The following is a 24,810-nucleotide window of genomic DNA, read 5'->3' on the forward strand; positions in this document are numbered from 1 at the left end:
TTAAAATCACATAAAAGGTATAAGTGTTATCTTTACCTTATGAAAGTATTTTTGTATATAAAGTGTCAATTTATATTTTTTATGTAATAATTCTTAAAATTATCAATGATATTTGTTATTGCTTGAAAAAAAAAATAATATAATTTTCATTAAAAAAATAACATAATTACAAAAAATGTGAAAAAAAATAATTTTAAAAATTTATATATTTGAAGATATATTTACATAAAATTATACAAATTAATCATTAAATAATATTATACGTAAACTTACTATAAATAAATTTTTATAAATATATATATAATACTACCCTTAATTCCCAAGGACTAGCAAAATCCAAATAGCAAAATTCTTGGGTCATCTCAATGGGTTTAGAAACCACACGTTTCTCTGGATCATCATAGCGTACTTCCATGAGCGAATCTGTTAGCGGGCCCACATGGCCTCTTTCCCATGCTGCTAAAAGAAAATATGGGAATGGCGTAGATTAGATAGAAGAACCAAGCGCCCCACACTAGCTTCCATGATCAGTATAAGGTATTGATATCCATCCAATAGAGTCGACGAATCGGATTGAAATCAGTGTGAAGAAGAGCCATGCGATGACTAATCAAGCACAACTAAATAGTAATCATGTCCACAAGGAAAGGAAAAAAAATCGTCTTCCGCTCCTACTAGGGTGCTATGATGCCCTAACTCTAATGAACAGTTCATATTGATATTAAATATGTGAATGATTCTAATTATATTAGTGACATTCAAATTGATTTCTTACATAACAAAAAAAAAAAATCTCATTAAACCCATGAAATAGTAGCATTAATTTCAATTAAACCCCAAAATCAACATTATACTTACAAATATTTTATATATAACAATATCATTATTAATATTTAAATTATTATAATTTATATTTATGATATAAATGTAGTATTATAATAATATTTTAGAATTTTTAATAATAATATAATATGTTTATTAAAAAAATAAACAGTTTTACACTATAAACATACTAAATATTTATGATCGATTTTAGTATGATTTATCACAAATTTATGTTTATTTTATAATATATTTTCTTATAAAATATTCGATTTATATAAGTTGTTTTTATTTTTTAAAAATAAAAATAAATAAACATGTTTTAAGATAAAATTAAATAAATAATAAACATTTTAATAGAAGTAGTTTTTTATTATAGTATATAATTTATTATAAATATATATTTATTTTAACAACTATTTAATGAAAATAATAAACAATAATGAATTAATAATTTATGTATGTATTCAATTAAAATTAAAACAAAGACAAAGGTACAAATAATTTTAATAGTTATAAACATATTTTATATTTATAATTAATTTATATTTTTCTTTTACTAACATATATCTTTATTATTTATAATATCACATGTCTATTAAAAAAATAAAATGAACAATTTCTCAAAATAATTAAATATTTTTTACAAAACTAAACAAAATATGTTTTTTTATTATGAAAATAATATCATAAAAGCTTAATATAATACATTAGTGGTCAAAAATTGATATTTAATACGATGACTAAAATTAATCCATTAATAACATAATAAAATCGTGATACAATTATAATAAGATTAACTAATTAATAACAAGGCTACTAAATTAAATTAGTATATATAAATTTATACTATATATATAGTTTATACATAAATATGAGAATATGTTTCTCATAGTTACAGAAATGTTTCAAAAAAAAAAGAAAATCTACGAATCTCCCTAAAAGGGTGCACCTATACATTCTTATCAGTTTTAGCATTTGAAAATTTTTTAGGCTTTTTTTATGTATATACTAAAATGGAAAAAATATTACACAAATACATTGGCAAGTCCTATAAATATTTATACACCCCAACAACAAAATTACCTCTTGCTTTAACCATTCAGACGTACAAACCACTTTCTTTTACAACGACAGCTTCCAGCAACCAAACTAGCAGGCCAACCAAAAAGAAACCAAGCCAGAAAGAGAATTACCGTAAATTTCGGCGAGACCGTAAGAAATCCAAACACATATAATTTTAGATTTATGCAAAATCAGGTAGAAAAGCTGGTTCAAAACTAAAATTCAACCCTGAATTACGATTAAAATCACAGAAAATTAATCCTCTTAATATCAATATTTAGATTCATAAAATGTAGATTTGTCTGAAATGGATATGGAGTTCTTGATCAATCCAAATCAGGTATAAACCGAAAAAAAGTATCAATACAATAGCTAATGTTTCTCTCGTTGCATTAACGTTGTTTTTTAAATTTTCAATGGTGAATTTATTTATATCAAATCACGAATAACAAAGAAAATTCAAATTCATCTAGAGTCACGTACATAAAAATATTGTTCTAGTTTTTAAGTTTTTGCAAAGTTAAATTGTATTTGCATTAATATTTTACTAACACTCTGAAACTAGGAGGGAAGGCATGGTTTTGGTGGGGTTGTTCGGGATCACCAGGGTCGGTTCGTGGTTGGAATTTTGGGACTGCTGATTGGGCAAGTTTTTCCCGAGATTGTTGAAGTTGTGGCTCTCAAGGAAGTCCTTTCGTGGTTGAAGCATGATTTCTCGGGTGTTAGTATTATCGAATTTGATTGTCTGACATTGGAACAAGCTGTTAGAAATTTGAATATTTTATCATCCACTTTTGATGGTGTCGTTGATGATTGTAAACATCTTTTATTTTCTTTTAGTGATGTATCTTTATGTTTTATCAAACGATCTGCTAATTGGGTTGCTCACTTTATGGTTAAAGCATTTCATTTATATTTTTTCAAAGTCTAAACTCTCTTTTAATGTTGCTAATATTATTGAGGTCGAGTTGGTCTAGTTGAATAAAATTTATAGTTTTTTAATAAATTCTCTATTCTTTCCTTCTAATTTTCTTTCTCTTCTATTTTCTGTCTTTCATACCAAACATAGTGTTAGTTTGAGGGGGCTTTTAGTAAAAAGGATTAGCTAGAGTTAGTTATAGGAATTAGTTTGTGTTGTATTGTTAGTTGAATGTAACTAAATTTCTATTCCAAGCTAACTCTTTAGTCTGTATATATAAAAGCTAATCTGTTTATGAATGTAATTAATTGTTCAATCAATAACAAAAATTAGACTGTCCTCTACATTTTCTTTCAAGCTTACAGTAGCAGTGAATTTTAATGGCCATGGCCATGGCCTGCAATATTATTCATCTTCTTCATTTTCATCCGACCCCTTATCGTGCTTTTGCTCGCACAACTCTTACGACGGCATTTCGAATCCCCTCTCCTTTTCAAAATTCCTTACCCAAACCCATTTCTCCTCCTCGCTCATTATCAACCACTGCTACCTTCACCTGGGACGACGTCCTTCGACTTTCACAACCCCAAAGTATTTCGGATTCGGACGACGTTACTGATCTCAATGGCTACTTTGAAAAGATTAAAATGTGCAATCGAGGATCAGTAAGCTATTTTAACTCGAGTTTTCTTGGTTTCATTCCAATCAATCTTTTTTTTTTCTTTCTTTTGATTAATTCCAAGCTTGGATTGCAGGAAATGCGATTCATGTTTATGCCTTTTGTAATTGAGAATCAAATAATTGGTTATATTCATAATGGGTAAGTTTTTTTTTTTTTTTCTAAGTTAGTGAAGAAGTTTCGTGCTCAAAGAGTTTGTGAATTTCACCGTTAAAATTTGGTTCAGTTTTGCTGAGAATTTGAGGAAGTTCCAGAAAGTGTTCAAATTCTTACCAGATAACTCTAATGATGGCTTCCATGGAGGGACGGTGACATTGCATCCGTCGCTTAAGACCCAAGAGGACAGGACCAGAGCAGTAGGAGAAGTAGTTAAGATCTTAGGGGAGCAACAGTTTCCTGGTATTCGGAATGAGGTACTGCTTTGAGCTAGTTGAGTTTGAATAGACACCAATTCTGTGTTTGGCTAGATGAAAAATTATAATTGCCATGCTGGTTGTTTCAATGTGATTAAAGCAAAACATCTGTGAAGATCATTGTGTTTTTTAGCTAATTATAGTTGATTTTATTCAGCTTTACCCAGTGATTTCTTCTTTTGGTGCATCGCCACTTTTTTCATTAGAACGTGCAGCTGCTCCTTATTTTGGAATAAAGGTATGCTTTATTGGCATTGGTATTATACATGTAAAAACCATATATGATTTCTTGAGCCATGGATTTTCAAGTTTTTTATTCTTCTTTCTATTTCATCCATTGTGATTTGGTACAATAATGAATACACAAAGGGAATCAATATGCGACCAATATACTAACTAGGGTGTTGCAAGTGGTTTCTGACTATATTGTTGATCACATTTCCAATGTGTAACCAGTGTTTTTCTAGTGCTTTTGCGATAACAGGCTTATGGAATTCACATGAATGGTTATGTTGAGAAAGAAGGAGAGAAATTTCTGTGGATTGGGAAGAGAAGTCAAGAAAAATCTACCTTCCCAGGAATGCTCGATCATCTTGTTGCTGGAGGACTGGTTTGTATCAAAATATTACTTTGTATTTGAAAATTCGATAACAATGTCTTTGCTCTAAGTCAATTGAATATTGTTATTCTCCATTGAATATGTGTGCATACTGTAGCGTGAGATATTAATTTCATGTATGCAATTCAACATGGTAAAATGTCAGCCTCATGGGATTGCATGTGGGGAGAATGTGGTCAAGGAATGCCAAGAAGAAGCTGGAATACCCAAATCCATTTCTAGCAGGCAAGTCCTTGTTAACCATAAAATTATCAAATATCTTGTTAAACACTGATCACTTTGTTTTCTTGGTTGGTAAATATATCTGTTAGTGTCTCTCTCATGGGTTCAGAAGTGCTTCTCTTGCAGTGCTATATCAGTTGGTGCTGTTTCGTACATGGACATTGATGGATACAGATACAAGAGGGATGTCTTGTTTTGCTATGATTTAAAACTTCCCGAAAGTTTTATACCTAAGAATGAAGGTAGACATTCTAGGACCTCAGCTCAATTTAGTAGTGGCAAGGTTAATTATATGCTTATCAGGTTGAAGGTTGAATCTTATAGAAGTAATCTTCTTTGTAAAAGTATTATAACTATAGGCAAAGAGCTTCTTCCTCTGAAATGGCATAAAAATTGTATGTGGCAGATGGCGAGGTGGAAAGTTTCAAGTTGATTCCTGTGGCACATGTTGCGAATGTCATACGTAGGACATCCATTTTCAAGCCAAATTGCTGTCTTGTCATCATTGACTTTCTATTTCGACATGGGTATTTCCATCTCTCTCTGTCTTTTGTCTAATTTTTTTTTTCTCACATCAAACTTGCTTGCATTCTATATTATTTCTATATTTTTTTCTAACCTACAACAATGGCCAGAGTTAACCTGGTGCACGGTGCACCCATTGTTCACCCCTGATATTATTTCATATGTGTTTTTTCGGAAGTCTAAGATATAAAGTTGTGTTAGGAGAAAAATCCTTTATTGTTAGTTAAATGTGTAATGATTGTAACAAATGTTTTTTACACAAGAAGTTCTTTAGCAGGCTCATAGTGTAAAATTTTATTGTCAATATCAATACGTGCATTTGGAGTATAACAAATTTGCTTTACCAGCACCATTATTATTTAAATACACAGAAATTTGGAGTATATTCCTTAATATTTTTTGTTTGTTTAACTTTCTAATTAATCCAGCTATATTCGTCCGGAAAATTATGGATACTTGGATCTACTGCAGAGTTTGAGAAGTGGAGATTACTCTTAGATACAGTTTGGTACGAGGTAATATTATCATAGGAATGAGAAAGTGAGAAGATTTCTTTGGTAGTAAAATTATACATTGTTTGTTCTTAGGACAGTGATCTTCAGGGCCTCAAAATAAACTACTATGGCTACCGTGTAATTTTACATTTTTATCTTTTGTTACCACGGTTTTCCTCAGCCATAAGTGAAGGTTCTCAATAAATTTGATGGACGAAAAAAAAATGAAATTAGTGATAGTTTCTTTGTTTCCTATACATGAAGGATTATCAAAACTGACCAAGTTGTTTTTCTTTTTCTATATTAAAGAAAAAAAATAGTCTTTTAGTAATTTTCTTTGTTTTACTTGTACAAGACATTTATGAAGCCGCAGCTTATAGAATTTCTGTAATTTTAACTCTTAAAAAAATAAAGAAGATGAAAATTGGTTAGAGTTGATTAAGAACATTGTGGACACAGACAGGAGCTGGTTAGGTATAGATGTGGAGAGTATCAAGAGTGAAAAGACATCGTTCAATATATCTAATTGTTTTCTTTTTTGTATAATAATTTTAATTAAATTTTCTTTATAACATGAACTTCCTCTTGGAAAAGAAAAAAGGAACTGTAGAAGATACACAGGCAGAGCATATAAAAATGGGTTCTTTTTTCTTTCGTAAATATGGAAAAGTATAATAGAGTTTATTTTTATAAGGTATAAATAAATAATGTAAAAAAATATAGTATTAAAAAATAGTTAAAGTTTAAAATATTAAAAAAAAATAATAATAAATAAATTTGATGAAATTTGTAATAATAAGTTTTGCTCGAAAGTCATCGGTGTCGGGAAAGTCACAAGTGCTGGAAAAGTTACCAGAAAATTTATTGTCACTGAAAAAGTCACCAAAAAAGTTATTGTCACTGAAAAAGTCATCATCGTCGGAAAAGTCACCGTCACCGGAAAAGACACTAGAAGTAAATGTCTCAGATATAAATAAAAATAAAATCGGTTCTATAACAATAAAAATAAATAACACAAAATAACTCAAATCGGGTATATTTGAAATAGAACTGATTCTGTAACATAATAATTAAAAACAAATAACTCAAAATCACCCAAACTAGTCATAATTAAAATAGTTACAGTTCTATAATAGTGTCATAATGAATAAAAACAAATAACACGAAATAATTCAAACCGATTATAATTAAAATAGAACCTGTTATATAACATAAAGAATAAAAACAAGTAACACGCAATAACTCAAACTGATTACAATTAAAAGAAAAGAGGAAATCAGTTCCTAAAACATTGAAACATAAATTAAAAACAGAACTAATTCCACAACAAAATACTTTTTAATATATAATACCTCACAGAATCAATTATAATTTTTTTTTTTAAAAAAAAGTGGGGATCAATTCTAAAAAATATTGAGACATAAATATGAAAAGAATCGGTTCCATAACAAAATAAATAAATACAAATAATATAACACACAATAACTTAAATGTAATATAACAAATTTGTATATTTATCAACTAGTTAGATATTTGAGATAAAAAAAATGATTTTGTAAAGTAATTAAGATAAAAATTCACACAAAAAATAATTAAATAATAAAAAATTAATTAATTAAAAAACCAATTTTTAAAATAAATAATTCAAAAATTATTTTTTGAATTGGACAGGGGACCCAGTACTCTATCCTGGCGTAGTGCTTGGGAAGAGTGTAACCTAAATAGCACAAATCAAATTGAACATTTAACATTGTGAATTTCATTCAATTTTACTGTTTCAGTGATTGTTTATGTACTAAACCATGCTCCCCAGACTTTGATATCTACCAAATCATGCTCCTCAAATTTTGATATGTACTAAATCATGCCCCTTGAACTTTCTTACATGTTAGAATTTTTTTACTAAAATTAGACAAAAATCCTTAAATTTAACAATCTCAATAGTTCGGGAGGAATTTTTAACAGCTAAAAAAGTTCAGAGGGCACGATTTAGTACATGTCAAAGTTTGGGGGGGAAAAATGACTGATTAGCCTTTTTTTTGGTGATAATTTGAGTTTCCATTGATTGAAAAGTGAAAACCTTTCACATGCTTTAATAAGTGCTCTTATATTCATTGCCTTTTTTAAAAATTATGGTGGCGTTTGGTTGGGAGAGATGAAAATATAAAAAAAGGAATAAAAATACGAATGAAATGGAATAAAATTTAAAATGCATAAAAAAATTTAATAAAAAAATTATTAAATTTTTTATCATCATACATTGGAATGGTCTTTTCTTCCATTTTAAAATGGAATTTTTTTTCCACCAAAATGGTGGAAAGGCCATTCCATTGGAATAAAATTTTAACACTTTAATATACAACCAAACAAAAGAATGGAATGAAGATTGTTTCCTTTCCATTCCATTTTATTACCTCCAACCAAACGCCACCTAAACTCTTTGTAAATAGATGAGAATGACCTGACCAAGAACTGAAAGTGCAAAAATAGATTTTTTTTTTTTTTACGGAAACCCATATAATAAAGAGGATACAAGTGTCAGGTCCTCAGCTATACTGCAGAGCAAATATGAAACAGTTCCTACCCAATATGAAAAGATAGGAAAATCAAATAGATCCCGGGTCCTGAGCGGGATAATACTTGATGATCCCGAGTCCTATGTCACGACAATAAAACTCGGTAAACAACTTAACCAAATCCTGAAATAGGACCTAAAATTAAAATCGGATAAACTCTAATCGATACGGGTTTAGAAATAACCTAAACATCGATAAAACACCCTAAACTAAGTTCTGAAAAAAAAAAACCCAAACAAATAACCAATTTTGAAAAAAATTAGAGTTTCCCCTGTTGGCTAACAGGTTAACCAGTTCTTGCAGCAAAAATGGAAAACTCTAGTTTCGAACCAAAATCCAGCCAAATCTCCTCCGAACCTAATGAAACTATCCATAACAACTTAATACCACAAATACAATGTATCTCAACACTCAAAACTTAGAAATACCTCAAAATTACAAATTCACCATAATTAAGTGAATTTCTGAGTTATTGAACTCAATTCACTCAAATTAAACCTAACAGCCATGAAAATATCAATTTCAAACTTAAACAACCTTGAATTAAATTTAGAAATCATGCACTAAATTCAATTAAACCTATAGCCTCGATTTCATACAAAAACCCAAACGAACTTAGCCTATAACTTTAGAAATCAAAGAGAAAAGATGAAGAACTTACCTCCAAGCTTGCACAGCTGCTAGGGTTAGCTAATTCAGCTATAAATGGATTGATTTGTGAAGAAATTTATTTGGTTTCAATTGGATTCTAGGGCTGTCGAAGGGAAGAAGAAGGAAAAAGAAGGTTTTGTGACTTTTTCTTAATTTTTGATTTACTTCATCAATTATCTAACCTTATCATCTAATTTATCAAATAAAACAAATTAAATTCAGCCCAATAAATTCTAGGTTTTCTAATAAAAAAAAAAAGATATAGTCTTAGCAAAAGATGATTTTACCCTCCTTTAAACATATAAGCTAATTCATAATCCAATGGTATTTCGGTCACTACTAGCTATCCTAACTAAACTGATAACTCAACATTCTAAACTAGCCCAGTACAATTCCAATATAACTTATTCTATTGTCGTCATGACATCTTTGACCAACCCATAGAGTTTCCATTGTCGCCATACCCGGAAATGTTTTATTTCAAAAATATTATACATAAGACCCACATGTTTCCGATAAAATCTCCGTAATTAATAAATTACGTTTAATTAGTTATTTATTCCACATTTACTAATTAACTCATAATTAGCTCAAGTAAGAGTATAATCCTACTCTAATATTCATATAATTACATATTTAATAAAATATGTCTAATTTAACATAATCATAATTTTCAAGATATTACAGTACACCCCAAACTTAATTGAAGAATACCCAAAACTAGAATTTCTTTCTCTTTCTCATGAGACCTGCATCCCAGATCTGAATGGGATCACCAAAGCTAAAGCTGAACGAGGGCCATGGTGTTGATCGTTCTCGTTTTTGGTCTCTAACTCTTCTTCTTCTTTGTTTTTTTTTTGCTTACCCCTTGTTTAGATCTAGTTTTTGTTGAAATTTTATACCTTAAATAAAATCCAATTCAGCGTAATTGTATTTACTTTCAATAAATATCAAAAATTATATCTTGATCTAGTCATATACTTTGTTCACATGTTTATATATAATTACATGTTTAATATATAAGTTCTATTAAATTCTGAACATATAGTTATTCACAATTACAGTAATATCATAAAAGTAGAAAGTAATTATGATTATATGCTTCAAATTATTTAGTTTCATGATTTATCAATGCATTGGATTTATGTTAACGTGATATAAACGATGGGGTTTGCTTACACTTTGATAAGTGGAATGTATTTTTCAGGGTATTAGTAAAGTATACTAGCATCGTATGTATCGGCTATACATCGAACTGGACCGATATTAACAATAGAAAAGATATCATAAACTTATCGTTATATCTTTTCTGAGTCAATATCTCTTAGTTGATCATAGATCAGTTGATCTCAATCCTGAGATGGTTAAGCTCTACCTCAAATGTATTACATGAGTTTTTTAACTTGTTCGTTACCAACTTACCGTAGAACCAGCCTAATACTTACATCTTGGGAACTCGGTAGTGTAATTGAGTGCGAGTGTTAATTATAGATATGGACATCTATAACTTCTATGTTTATTAGAAGTGAAATAATATTTTTCTTAGAGTTTGTCTTAACGCGATAAATGATAGAGCGCTCATTTCAGTGATTATATTAGTTTATCGAAATATTATTTACAAGTAGCTAAGTATTTTAAGAAAAAAATAGATTGAAGGGTAAAATAGTAATTTTGTCCATACTCGATGTAAACCTTCTATAAAGTATCAATAATTGCTGTGATTGAAACAATGGACAAATTATAGCATATTTATACTTGGTGTGTAGAGCGTTCTATGTAATCAAGAGTATAATTTCGAATCTATAGTAGAGTCAGGAGGAATTAATAAGTTAAGAAATTTACTCAGTAAATTTACTTGATGTTTGCAGTAGCGAGAAAGGAATATTGATTAAAGAGATTATTCAAGAAATTCCCACATACACCACGAGTTGTTTTTAGTTACCAAAAGGCACAATCAACAGCCTCCATCGAATATGACTACAAGATTTTGGTGGGGTTCTTTAGAAAAAAGTAATAAAATCTACTGGTGTAAATGACGTCTCTTGTGTAAACCCAAAGAGCAAGGGGGACTTGGTTTTTGGGACTCAGGCATCTATAACCAAGCTTTTTTAGCAAAATAAATATGGAGATGTGTTAGACTCCCTAAATCCTTGTTTAGACGTGTCCTGAAAGAGAGGTACCTTTCTAATCGGGGGTTGTTGGGAGCCAAGTGTGGTAGTAAGGCCTCATTTTTGTAGAGAAATCTAATGTGGGGAAATGAAATCATACAACAGGTTTATAGATGGAGGGTCGTAAGTGGGAATGAGGTTAGAGTGTTGGAAGGCCCTTGGTTACCACACCCAATCAGTTTTAAAATCTATGATAAACCACATCTACCTGAAATATTGTATGTCATAGATTCAAAACGAGTTGATGGTTCATGGGATGAAGATTTTATTCGAGCAGTATTTAAATGGGGATGATGCAGTTTTGATTCACAGTATTCCAAGTGGAGGGTGAGAAATTGAGCACAAAGTTTTGTGGCACTACACTAAAAATGGAGAATACTCTGTGAAGAGCGGATGCCTTATGACTGCCACAATGCAAGAACAAGATGACCTTACTCTTACACAGAGCTTGGAAGCGTGGTGAAAAGCAATCCCTCCGAAAGTCGAACACTTTCTCTAGTGGGTAAGCCATTCATGGATTCCTACCAATGCTACGATGTTTAAGTGAAAGGTCTCTGAGAGTTCTTGCTACAACAGATGTAATAATGAGCAAGAGAAGAGTATCATGCATATGTCAGACTGTTACAGATGTTTGTAAACAAAGTGGTGTGTGGAAGAAGCTTAAACATTTGTTAACGAGGGTGTCGTAGATATTTTGACAACCTTACACTAGGAATGGTTTGATGATACCTTTGAATTTTTTTGTTATTATTTCCTAACAACTATGGTATATAAGGAATGCTGATATACATGGGGCTCCAAACCCAAAGCGATTGACATTGTGGAATGGTGTGGTAAGTTCATGAATATCGCAGCTCTATCTCCACCTCAGGCTGTCAAATGGATACCGCCCAGAGGTAGACAACACTAAATCAATGTTGATGCGGGTGTGAATGATAGCCTAGGAAGAGCAAGCTTCGAAATGGTTGTGAGAGATGCCCAAGGTACTGTTTTAATGGTGGAAGCTCAGGTCCTACCAACAAATGTTCCTCCACTGACTACAGAATTGCTAGCAATCCGTTCATGTGGCAATCAGTTCATATTGAATTTTATTGCCTTGAGGTAGTGCAGTTGATAATTGGTGCTGTGCTGATGTGGGTTGTCGAGACATAGATAGTCTTTTGTATCAAATTAGGACTATGTTTCAGCGTAAATAATATTGTGGGATTATTGGAGAGGCCAACCAAGTGACCTATAGAATATAGATTAGGCATAAGAAGGTTAGAGCTATGTGATAGTCATTGCTGTGAAGCTAGACATGCCAAATCCTAATGTACTGAATACTGATTGTTTATCTAATGAATGATTCCTGTTTCAAAATATAAATATTAAAGAAAGAATGTCTTGAATTAAAAGATAAAAAAGACAATGCCAATTTTATCCTTTCTAATTTTCTTTTATCATTTAAATATTAATCCTGTTATAAATATTATTAATTATGTGGATGTCCAAATCTTTTATTTATTGTCATTAATTGTAATCAACATTCATCTTTTCCTTAGTTTCCCTTTTTCTTAGTTTCTTAATATCTCACTCTTGTATTTGTATAAATAGGGGTTCACCCCATTGGAATAAAGAACTCAGAAATTCTCATTCACTTTCTCTTTCTCTCTTCATCTTCTTCTTCTTTCTTCTCATCTATTTTATATTATTTTATATTATTTCATAACACGTTATCAGCACGAGTCTCTGCCCAAGCTTCAAGCATGAGTCTATGCTATGTCCCAATGTAAGTATTTTGTTAAAGTTCTTGAATTGTTTCAAAGTCATGATACACTAAATATATATTTATATATATACTTATCTGACTGAAACAATTTCAAGAATCCTTTGTTTTCTTTTTTCTTTTTATCTATATATCTATATATTATATATGTATGTATATATTTTTATATATTTAATTATTGATTTCATATATATATATATTATGTTCTTATCATTCATAATATTTACAATATATGTGTGCCTATGATATGATAGAGAAAATCTATATAAATTATACATATATCCAGAAGATTATGTATCATCGATAAAATATTGCATATATCATAAAGATTATGCATCATCGATAAAATATTGCATATATCCTAAAGATTATGCATCATCGATAAAATATTGCATATATCCTAAAGATTATGCATCATCGATAAAATATTGCATACATCCTGAAGATTATGCATCCTCGATAAAATATTGCATATATCCTGATGATTATGCGTCCTCAATAAAATCTTGCATATATCCTGAAGATTATGCAAACGTAATATTCATTATATAGTTGATGGATATATAATGAAAGAGATGAATACATATTTATATATATGTTCTTGTATTCTTTGAGGACAATGAAAAGTAATCTAATATCGATATAGATTTTGACAAACATTTCCTGAAGTAAATGTTTTATATTTATCGAAGAAAAAAAATGATTGTATTTATGTGAATACAACTAAAGAATCATTAAAAATGATTATTATTGATGCAATTTTATAGTGGGTTTTGAATACCTAAAAAGAATGTTAAGAAAATTGCATTGAAACATCAAAGTATAAGAATAACAGTGAGCATGACTAATGTTATTTAAATACATGAGACATGTATTTATTGTTCATCATTCCCTGCAGAGAATGATACGAATTGAAGTCAACTACTTTTAAAGATTGTTTGTATTAGTCATGTTATTATACACTGTTATTGCTTGCAATGTTGAAAATTATTGCATGTGACATATATTAAAGATCAAATTTTGCATACATCTTGGAGATTATGCAAAAATTGTATTCATATATTCTTTGAAATATTGTTAAAGAAATTGCTGAGTAATTTCTTTTTATATATGAACAAGTAATAAATTTTTAAGAAATTTATAATAATGTTCTACTTGTTCAACGTCATTCCCCGAAGTGAATGTAATGATTTTAAATAATCAATGGCATTGTTTGCTACTCAAATATTTCTAGAAGAAATTGGAAATAACCAAAAGATGAGATACCACACACAATCAAAGTGCATGAAATCTATATATCATGTGTGGAATTGAATAATAGTGGTCGCGTACCTGTAGTACGGACACACTTATAGTCAAGATAAAAGTATACTTGATTATTTAATAGAATGTGAATTGTACAAACTTATTGTACATTTAGAATATTTAAATATCATTACCTAAAGAGAATGAATAGACATGAAATTCTATTTCAAAGAATATAGATTTCACATATATTGGTAATGCCAGAAGCAAATTAATATATACATATTTTATTATTTCTTGAAATCAATAGTTTCAAACTATTGTTAGTACAGGATATGTATATATATAGTTACTATATAATTCAGTTTGCATATTCCCAAAAGTGGATATATAATTTACTAATATTTGTTAGTGATCCAATATAATCAAAGTGATAAAGAATCACAAAATGATTATTTGAAAAGCTTCCTGAAGAAATACTCTTACATAGAATTGCTACTTTGAGTAGTAAAACATCTTTGTATGTACCTAGATGTATAACTTTTATCTAGTTATGAAAGTAATAAGAGATGACTTATTATATGTACTAGTTGTACATTTAAATATGTAATATATCAAGTCATGATAATTAGACTGATGAATAGTCTAAATAAATTAGACGACTTGTTAAAAAGATACCAGGAAACATGAATGATATATTATGGTTATATCTATTTGACCATTATAACAACATGATGAAGTTGTCATATACATTTTACATTATACACATCATTGAATTGATGATAGTGATTCCTGAAGAAATATAAAGTTTGATAAACATAATAGTGACTCCTGAAGAGTGTATATGTTTTGGAGAATAATATAATTATATTATTCGTGTATATAAAAATGAAACTTGTAATGATTATGTTGTAATGAATTTACATTACATTTTGAAAGTTTCATTGAAATACAAATTATAGTGAACCTGAAGTTCATGAATTGAATTATTTTGACATGATCAATCATATGCAATAAATTGTCAAAGAATTTGACTAAATTTTGTTGAAGAACCAAAAGATTCTTCTCATTGTTATTTATAAGGCTCAAAAGAAGAATGTGCATATATTTGCACATAGAAAATATTTAAATTATATTTTCTTAACAATCTTGAGCCATTGTTAGATTTTTATTGCATAGTTTCTTATCGATGTGATAAGATTATATAATCATGCATTTACAAAATGTGTAAATTTATGTATTTCTAATTATACACGTATGACTCATTCTTATAAATGAATTAAGTTCATAATGATTGAACTTGAAACTGAAGTTTATTGAACCTGAAGTTCAATGTCATATAGTATATATGAGTTTAAACAAATATTGATTCATTGTGATATACTGAAATCCCTACAAGTATATTAATATTATTAGATATCACAATTTTTAAAAATTCTCTCGATCAGGGGGAGAGAAGCAGTTGGGATGATGATAATTTTTGAAAAATGATCCTTGCACAAAGTATATAAGAACAATATAGTTCAAAATGATATATACCAACTGCAAATCAATATTATTCAAAGTTGAGATAGAATGAGTTGAAAACGCCTGAAGCGTAAATGAACAATGTAGAAATTATTAATAAATGTTCATTTGATTTGCCCTGAAGTTGTTAAATCTAGAGGTACTCATGGAGATACCTTAATGTTATAAAGTATTAAAATGATAACCGTGATGAAAACGGTACTCGAAAAGACTCCCAAGAGAAGTTAGACATAACACATTTGATCATAATTGAATCCCTGAAGTGATTCTATATAGGTACCTATAAATGATAAACATATTTGAAAAATATGTAATTTAAAGAGATCTCTATAAATTATGTCAATATGGGAGGAAATTATCATTTATTGAAATTTTTGTCGGCAATAAATATTGAATGTTTGCATATGCAATAAACTAACATGAGATAGCAAGGATCATGGTATTAGATTTGTCGAGAATCATCGACATACATTTTGATTTTTGGCCAAAATATTATGACGCAATCCAGTAAATTTACTCACATAAAGTGAAGTAAGACCTGTAGGGTGTGCAAATAAATATTTCTAATGAGAAATTTGCATATATGTATTTGTACATAATGAATTGTTGTACAAAGCTTGCATAGACATGAGATTGATTGAAGTAAGGCTTAAATATTGAGAAAATATAATCATGATTTGATTATAGCCTGGAATATATTTTATGAGGATTTATAAGCGTCACATAAATGTTGCAACAAAAGGTTATTTATTTGGAGCTCCTAATATAGTGAGAATTTGAAATAAGCCTTATCTAAAAATTCTAGAATAATTTAATACATGTCTTAAGTGATATAAATTCAAAGTCGCGCGCACTATATGACAAAGATCTTTGTATGAAATAAAGACATGTAAGTAAATTATTATTTGAAAAATACCTATGGTTGTCTATGCAATATAAATACGTAAAGTATACGTTGTGATAGACTCTTGAAGAGTTTTTGATTAATTGAAGAACAAACTTTTATTTCTTTTGTATTTCGAGAAATATTAATGTATAAAGTTTGTTCATTAGTATTGAAGTCCTGAAGTACTTCATATGTATCGAGAATTATAGATATATGATCATTTGATATGGAAATTAAGATCATAAAACAAGATGGAATAAATATATGGTCTTGGAGTACCATCATTGTCACAAATGAAAATTTGTAGTACCATTAATGTGTTATGTTCATATCTAATTGAAATTTTAAATTTTCGTATGAACAAAGTTGTGTACACACATGAATGATACAATTAGTTGGATAAAGACTAATGTTCCACAAACCCCTCATCTATAATTTAGAAGTCCATGCATACTCTGGAAGAGTTATAGAAAATATATGATCAAAGATATATATGGTGATATTTTAAAAGTGATAACAATAATCTTATGAGATATATTATCACCAAAAGAATTATGGATCATATGTGCATGAGGGGGAGACATATTCATGTTGCACTCTTTTTCCCTTAGTTCAGGTTTTGTCCCAATGGGTTTTCCTGGCAAGGTTTTTAACGAGGCAACTTGCAAATAGTTATGAATATGAAATATATATTGTACTCTTTTTTTCCTTAGCTCAGATTTTGTCCCACTGGGTTTTTCTGGCAAGGTTTTTAACGAGGCAACTATAAATCATGTTAACATACTTGCATTTTATGAAGCAAGTAGAGAATGTGTGTGAGTGAGATCATTGACATAGCATATTCGGGAAACATATGGATTGCACTCAATAAAGAAGTATCAACCCAAGCAATTCTCTATGGATAATACTGCTTGCATCGTTCAACCAAAAGGAGGTACATTGAAGGAGATAGAGTTAGAACACATTTCACGAAATTCTTCTTTATACGCTTCAAGAAAATGCATATTGGTGTTCAACATATTCAATCAAGTGTCAATCTTACAAACTTATTCACAAAGTTATTACCAACATCAACATTTGAGAAGACGGCAGACAAGATCGAAATTCGTCGATTAGAAGATCTCCACAAATGCCTAAATGAGGGGGAGGGAGTTAGTTTACACTATACTCTTTTTCCTTTGACCAAGTTTTCAGCAAGATTTTTAATAAGGCAGCTATTATGGACATCCAAGGGGGAGTGTTATAAATATTATTAATTATGTGGATGTCCAAATCTTTTATTTATTGTCATTAATTGTAATCAACATTCATCTTTTCCTTAGTTTCCCTTTTTCTTAGTTTCTTAATATCTCACTCTTGTATTTGTATAAATAGGAGTTCACTCCATTGGAATAAAGAACTCAGAAATTCTCATTCACTTTCTCTTTCTCTCTTCATCTTCTTCTTCTTTCTTCTCATCTATTTTATATTATTTTATATTATTTCATAACAAATCCAAACTTTTAAAATTTTATTTATTTATTCTTAAAACATCATTTCATTTCATTGACTTTTTATTTATAATAAAAAGAATAGTCCAATCTAATACCAAACCCATCATATGTACCTAATCCAATTTAGTCCCATTTCCGTCCCAACTTTGATGAAAAAAGTAACTCTCTAGCCAGAAAATATATATGTATATATATATCGTCATGAAACTTTTTCATAAATATCACACTAGGTTGTGATAAAGATTATTTATGTGTAAGTTCATTCACTGTCGAGGGATTGCAATTTGCAAAGAAAATAAAAAGATGGTACCAAAATGTATTCATTTAAAAGTCTATTATTGCCTTTCCATGCTAGTTATTACCAACAAAACGAAGCATTTTTTTAACGTAAGTCAAACACGCAGTTCCTCAACTCCCGGGCTCAGTGCTTCAAACACACCTTCTACTTCCTTCTCATCAACTTCCTCCAACGTCGACGGGTTCCATTTGGGGTTCTGAAAGAATCAACAAATTATTTTAGCAGCAGTTGAAACATCCAGCTCGGTGTGTAAAATATGATCAAATTTTTTCTCCTTAAAGGAAAAAAAAAAAAAAGACATAATGGTTTGGCACCTATGCAGACACAATAGCAACACCGGGATTAATAATCAAGATTCAATAGAAGAACTAAGAAATTACAATTTTGTAAAAATGGTTTGCATCAGTAAAGCACTTGCTTTCCTTCCACTATAATGAGTGAGAGAGCCGCATGTAGATAAATAATTTCTACCAACCTTGTTTTCACATTCTTCTAACAAGTAGAGAAAAATAATCTCCTAAATATCATATGAATACCTGATCCTTATCAACCAACACTGCTCGAACACCTTCAGCAAAATCATTCCTCAAAGAAGATCTCAAAGCAATGCGATATTCAGTTTTCATTACACCAGTAAGCTGGACAAGGCCAAATGTAAAAGTTACATTAGATAATCTTAGTTGATATAGAATAATAAAGCTACATAATTTAAACTCACCGAAGATAATTCATTCTCCCTTTTTCCATATGCAGATGCAACTCTGGAGAAGTACTTTTGTGTTAAGCAAAGTGAAAAGGGAGCACCTTTAGCTATCCCTTGAAGAGCTTCATTTGCCCACTCCACTACTGCAGAAGGAGCATGAACATCAGCAGGGATGATTAAACAAAACACAATCCAAAGTTAGAAAACTCACAACCCAGCACTTAGTGTCTGAATTCAGGGTAAATTATACAGCTTTCTTTGAATATTGACAAACAAAATGGCAATTTGGAACTCACCAGTTTCATCTGAACTCTGCTGGTAACTTTTCAGTGATTCAATTGTCTCAGTAACTGACTTATTTGAACCGAAAGACGATATTATTTGAGGTAAAAGCAAACTTAATTGAGCCTCCGCCTCGGGGTTGCTACCGAATTTTCCCAAAAGTTCTTTCACATCTTGATGTGGATCCTCAGAACTGTACTTAAGAAGGTTAAGTGAGAGAATGATAACAACTGAAGATGAAAAAATTCCAAGCAATGCACATGGTAATAGCTTTGCAATTAAAAATCAGGAACATACAAGTTTGTTGAAAGAAGGGCTTCCTTTAGTGAAGCCAAGTTTCCAGACGGTACAAAATGTGACCCAAGCCCTACATATAGTGCATCTGAGGGTGTAGAGATTCTTTTTCCAGTCAATCCAAGGTAAGCACCTAGAAACATTAATATTGAAAGTTAAAAAACAAGGAGAGCTGATAAGCAAAGCAAACAAGAAATTGATAATCTGTTTCTCATTAACACCAGCACAGATAATGTAACTGGTCGGGCTTCCATAGATACTTAACGATTACTCCATGTACTCTTTGTTTCTTGGAAATTTCATATGATGATTGAGCTAAACAAATCCTTAAATAAATGTAAACAAAGTATTGTTCAGAATTAAAAAAAAACTCACCAACAGCTCCTCCTCCCGGACTTTGTGCTGCTATATATGAGAACCCCACATCTGGGAACAAACCAATTCCATTTTCAGGCATAGCAAGAAGTGTTCTCTAGAGCACATCAGCAAGAAGTCAGATTTAGAGAAATTTCATAAGACATTGCAGCTTATAAGGATTATATGACCTCAGCATATGAAAGCAAATGTACCTCTGTTATAATCCTATAGAGACCATGACCTGAAAGACCAATCCCAAAGCCCATTGTGATACCATCCATGAAGCTTATATAAGGCTTCTTGTAATCAGAGATTTTGCATATCAGAGAGTACTCAGCTTGAAAAACCTGCAAAGTATTACAGCAAAAGCAAATCAGCAGGTATTGGAATTCAATAACCTTTGAGTCATGTTGGCTAAAAAAAACAGATGATATAATACTAATGATTCAAGTTATAGTTAAAAAAAAAACATAAAGAAAATCATCAAACAAATTTACCAGGTATACTAAACTATGAATGAAGTATCCCTGGAAAATGAACAGATAAAATAAAAGGTATTTACGCTCATGCAGAGTGGAAAATTTTATAGATGCCAATTATGTTAGATAAATAAAATAATTTCTTTATTACTACGTCAAAGTCTTGATCCCCCATTCAGAAAAATAATGATAACCAAGAATAACAATGGAACCAAAACCCAGTTGCATGTTCAGTCATCTTTCTAAATTTCCTTCTAATTATACAAGATTAAAGTTATCTCCCTATGACAATTAAAATACAAAAAAAAAAAAAAAGTTACTACTCATTTACACTACAAGTAAATCATGGAGTTGGCAGAAGAGATACATCAAGAACTAAAATTGCATGAGCATGTATTTTCTTTCTTTCTATGAATACTAGGAAAAATAAGAAATAAAAATAATTATAGATAAATGAACCAGAACTTCCCAAACCATTTTGCACAAGTCAAGAAAATTAGAACGTATATGCCTCTGTCGGTCATATAATTATCGTATAAGTTTAATTATTGATGTGTAAAATAATTATGAATCCATAATATTAGATTTAGAAGAACACAACAAGACCTCAATTATATCTGACAGTTGTTTATTAGTTGTGATCTTCTTCACATCACCGCCTGCAGATAAACTAAGATCTAGATTATCAAATTGAAGTTCCATTAGGCAAGTAACACACAAAGAGCATCATTAATATTTTTCCAATCGCTATTCAAGGAAACAGTACAAAATCAATGTACATAGAATAAATTATACAATGATCAAACTAGCATCCAACAAGAACTCTACTAAACTAAACGAGTGTCGTGAAGAAACCTTCTGAACAAGAGGAGTGTTCTTGTCCTTTTGAATTTCAGCAACAACTCCTTTAATATCCATACCTGCATTAGTCATGATTGGTCATCCTGAAATTCTCACATCCATTTGGAACAAACATTTCTCCCGAAACAAGCAAAGTTATACTAATATAATAGCATTAAATCAAGTGCCAAACTAAACAACAAACCTGAAACTGAAAGAAATTATAACAAACAAGGAAATTGAATCATTTATCTACTCGTACCAGCACAAAAAGCACGAGGCGAGCTGCTATTGACCAGAACACATTTCACCCTTGGATCAGATTCCCAGTCATCAAGATAACTTTTGTATTTGACATCCATTTCTACATAAATAAACAATTTTAAGGTCATTTCTAAATCAAATCCTAATATATCAAACACAAATGGTAGTGTATTGCAAATAAATGAAATTGTATTTTGTGCAAACCTACTCACACTCAGATGTTGGTTACTACAACAAGATAATGCACATACTACTCGAATTACACAAGAAATTGATACAATCAATCAGATACTTAAACTCAGGAAAATGACAAAGTAAAGCTGCTTCAAACCCGAATTCGACCACATACAGTGTATCAATCGAAGCAAATGAAAATATATATAAAAATAAAAAATCAAACCTAAATTCATGGCGTTGAGCGCTTTGGAACGATCAAGGGTGATGACGGCGACGCCGTTCGGGTGAACGCTTCCGTTGACGAAGTTGTCGAGGGTTGCCATTATGGCGAAGGTTCGAAGGTTGAAGAATAAGGGTTTGTTGGGTAGATGAAGAAGAGAAGGGTTGAGGAGTTTATGAGTAGTAGGTGAGTTGAAATGGCGAATTGATGCTTTGGAGAAAGCTATGGCTTGGGTAGTGGCTCCTATCAACCCTTGCATTGCATAGCATGCCTTTCTCTTTTGTGCCAACCTATGTTATGTTCTATTATTGTCTTCTCTCAATTTTTCGTTTTCGCAAACTATTCTCTGAAGGTGGTGTTTGCTTTGATATAATGTAATGTAATGAGAATGATAATGTAATGGATAAGAATTGTTAGGGGTGTTCGCGATACGGGTGGTGCGGTATTTGACTATTTTTTCAAATTAACTCGCACATGCGGTTTTTCAAATTTCCCAAACTGCACCCGCACCACAAAATTAAAAACCCGCAAAACTGCACCGCAAAAAATAGTGCGGTGTGTCACGGGCTCACCTTTTCAAGCAGCGGAACACCCGTGCGACACCTTGACTTCTCTAAGCCAAGGTCAGCCTTCTAACCATCCGAGTAACAATGGGCTCATTTTTCGCGCGACCGTGTGCCTCGTGCACACTTCCGTCTCTCGAACAACTCTCACCGAGTCATGCTCGCAAGCATCCATGAGTGCATTCATGCATCGAGGCTCTCTAGCCAAGATACTCACACTGTCTATAGGTTCCCACCATGGTAAGACAAATCCCAACACCGACGCTCACCTTGTCACTCGTGACCAAGGTAGCATGGGTGGCAAGATGCCAACACCAAGTTAACGTGCCAACGCCTCTATCATGCCCCATTCGATACTGTCCGAATAGTCTCCCTCGTCGCCCAAGGACTCCCATACGTCCATGGACCAATCCTCAAGGCGCCATGCCTCCACGCATGTTATCAGGCCCTCAAGACAAGCCACCAAACTAGTTGCATACATTAGACCTCTGTCCCTTTCCAACATGGTGCATCCGTCCCATGCGTGTATGCAAACTAGTCCACGAATGACTACCCGTGTCATCTCGTGTTGAGACTCGTGGCCTAGGCGCACCACGACGTCTCTTTGAGGATCTAGGCTACGTCCCGTGCAAGCGGCATACCGACAAGCCAAGGGAAACGTACCATTGAACCTCTGGTAGCTTTCTTCGACGCACTACCGGGTCGGCCCGATAATGTCCATGAGTACTCCAACTCATGGAGACATATGAGTCCCCTCGTGGTCCTCATATGCCCGCCCTACTAGTCCCCACTGGCTAGTAGTAGCTCACTTAGCACAAAGGTGCAAGGGGTGGTGGAGAGCTGACACCAGGGTACCCCCTTTAAGAGCATTCTGAGCTTTTAGCCTTCTACCAGGAACATAGATGATTTTTGCTCTGTAGACATATGGGAAGCGCCATATACCAAATCACCTAGCTTCGCCAAACCGATTGCACCATTCTATTTGTAGACCCAAATAAATGGCGAATACCAAGTCCCGTCCCGATCCGGACAATATTGAAGATATTTGCGAAAATGCCACTGCATACAAACTAAGCATCAGCATGCCACCTGCATGCACCACATCATGCGCCACCACTTGACCACCACTTGGCCAACTTGTGTGCATCACTTAGCTTGTAACGTGCCATCATAGACTGCACGTAACATTCTCCCCCACTTCAACATGCCGATGCCCTCATCGACGGACCGCAGGCAAATCTCCCTGATCTCGACTCCTAAGCTTACCCCACGCTTCTCCCAACATGAACTCCTCTAAGTCCATCACGACGTCCCTCCAGTCAACCAAGTAGTCCTTGCAACACTGACCCTGAAGCTACCACATCCTCTGATTGCAGCTCACTCGCCAATCGTCCAATGCATACTTCTTTCGACAAGGACAAAGTATGGTGCACCCCTCGGGGTGAGGTTCGCAAACCAACTGTTCCCAACGGCACCTACAAAACACGCTTCCACTGAAGCTAAGTCCCTCTGGAAACTTCACATGCCAACTCTATGGCGCACCATCCTCCTGATGGCAATCGAGCAAGACACACTCATCGCAGGATAAAGTTTGGTGCGTCCCACCTGGACGAGGCTCGCAAGCCAACTGCACCCAATGCAGCACCAAGTGCACTCTTGCACCCAATTTCTTCGCGAAGTTGACAACATTGCCCTCCGGCCCAACCGCATACCCACGGCTTCATGCAAAGGTCCCACTGACCCACTGCATACTTGCTCTTCTGAGCTCCTGCTTGTGTCGGCTCCCAAAATTGTGTCACAAGTTTATCCCCCAAAATCAACTCTGCATCCTCCGATGACTCGCTAACTTTCGATAAACTTGATGATACCCAGTCTTACTCTTAAGACTTGAAGTCATCCCAATCCGCTATCTCCCATCGGCATATGTTCTCTGAACCATTCGGCTTACAGTGCCCCATACCACACCAGTGTTCCCATAAACACAAAACATGCCCATAACATGCCGCAAACTAGCTCAGTCTTGATCTCAGTCTACGCCCTTGCATATTGTCTATCTGCAGCTTGCAGTAATCATGCAAGTCTTCACCCTGAACAAACCATCTGTTGTAGTGTTTCCCTCTGGATTCACATACCAAAACTGAACAAGTACCCCGATTCTTCAAACACATGAATTAGTGGGCTTCCCCACTTCAACTTGGGAAACAACTTCTCTCTTAGAGGAATATCCCTCAAGATATAGCTCGCAAGCTAACCGCATACTCGCG

The 24,810-nt window shown here is 32.3% G+C and overlaps 2 protein-coding genes across 5 annotated transcripts; one reads left to right on the top strand and one right to left on the bottom strand.

Moving 5' to 3' along the window:
* The first annotated feature begins 2,700 nt into the window (after nt 1–2,700).
* On the top strand, nt 2,701–5,997 carry LOC115708330 (nudix hydrolase 20, chloroplastic). 2 transcript variants are annotated; one of them, XM_030636570.2, is made up of 9 exons: nt 2,717–3,471; nt 3,562–3,626; nt 3,712–3,898; nt 4,056–4,136; nt 4,383–4,508; nt 4,663–4,742; nt 4,866–4,981; nt 5,146–5,266; nt 5,693–5,997. In XM_030636570.2, the coding sequence occupies exons 1-9, from the start codon at nt 3,187–3,189 to the stop codon at nt 5,760–5,762; spliced, it is 1,131 nt and encodes a 376-aa protein (XP_030492430.2). In that variant the 5' UTR covers nt 2,717–3,186; the 3' UTR covers nt 5,763–5,997. The 2 variants fall into 2 exon arrangements, with proteins under 2 accessions (XP_060958844.1, XP_030492430.2); XM_061102861.1 differs by lacking the exon at nt 5,693–5,997 and having other exon boundaries at nt 2,701–3,471; nt 5,085–5,205.
* Nucleotides 5,998–18,236: 12,239 nt separating this feature from the next.
* Nucleotides 18,237–22,359, bottom strand: LOC115706279 (3-hydroxyisobutyryl-CoA hydrolase-like protein 3, mitochondrial). Of its 3 annotated transcripts, XM_061102868.1 has the most exons (11): nt 21,987–22,354; nt 21,585–21,686; nt 21,316–21,402; nt 21,089–21,141; nt 20,216–20,350; nt 20,022–20,118; nt 19,650–19,779; nt 19,367–19,545; nt 19,086–19,213; nt 18,904–19,005; nt 18,237–18,563 (listed from the first exon to the last, which is right to left on the bottom strand). In XM_061102868.1, exons 1-11 carry the CDS (start codon nt 22,240–22,242, stop codon nt 18,462–18,464), a joined length of 1,371 nt encoding a protein of 456 aa, XP_060958851.1. In that variant the 5' UTR covers nt 22,243–22,354; the 3' UTR covers nt 18,237–18,461. The 3 variants fall into 3 exon arrangements, with proteins under 3 accessions (XP_060958851.1, XP_030489732.1, XP_030489730.1); XM_030633872.2 differs by lacking the exon at nt 21,316–21,402 and having other exon boundaries at nt 21,987–22,359; XM_030633870.2 differs by lacking the exon at nt 21,089–21,141 and having other exon boundaries at nt 21,338–21,402; nt 21,987–22,359.
* Between the last annotated feature and the right edge of the window lie 2,451 nt (nt 22,360–24,810).

The sequence above is a fragment of the Cannabis sativa genome, chromosome 1 (assembly GCF_029168945.1).
Source record: "Cannabis sativa cultivar Pink pepper isolate KNU-18-1 chromosome 1, ASM2916894v1, whole genome shotgun sequence".
In the NCBI taxonomy this organism is placed as follows: Eukaryota; Viridiplantae; Streptophyta; class Magnoliopsida; order Rosales; family Cannabaceae; genus Cannabis; species Cannabis sativa.

What these genes read in the sequence shown, in the direction of transcription:
- LOC115708330 (XM_030636570.2), top strand. Translation starts at nt 3,187, where the DNA reads ATGGCCATGGCCATGGCCTGCAATATTATTCATCTTCTTCATTTTCAT. An exon ending in AAATGTGCAATCGAGGATCA is followed by an intron (nt 3,472 to 3,561) that starts GTAAGCTATTTT and finishes CTTGGATTGCAG; the next exon opens with GAAATGCGATTCATGTTTAT. An exon ending in ATCTTGTTGCTGGAGGACTG is followed by an intron (nt 4,509 to 4,662) that starts GTTTGTATCAAA and finishes GTAAAATGTCAG; the next exon opens with CCTCATGGGATTGCATGTGG.
- LOC115706279 (XM_061102868.1), bottom strand. Translation starts at nt 22,242, where the DNA reads ATGCAAGGGTTGATAGGAGCCACTACCCAAGCCATAGCTTTCTCCAAA. An exon ending in GCTCAACGCCATGAATTTAG is followed by an intron (nt 21,687 to 21,986) that starts GTTTGATTTTTT and finishes TTATTTATGTAG; the next exon opens with AAATGGATGTCAAATACAAA. An exon ending in TCCGGGAGGAGGAGCTGTTG is followed by an intron (nt 19,780 to 20,021) that starts GTGAGTTTTTTT and finishes TAATGTTTCTAG; the next exon opens with GTGCTTACCTTGGATTGACT.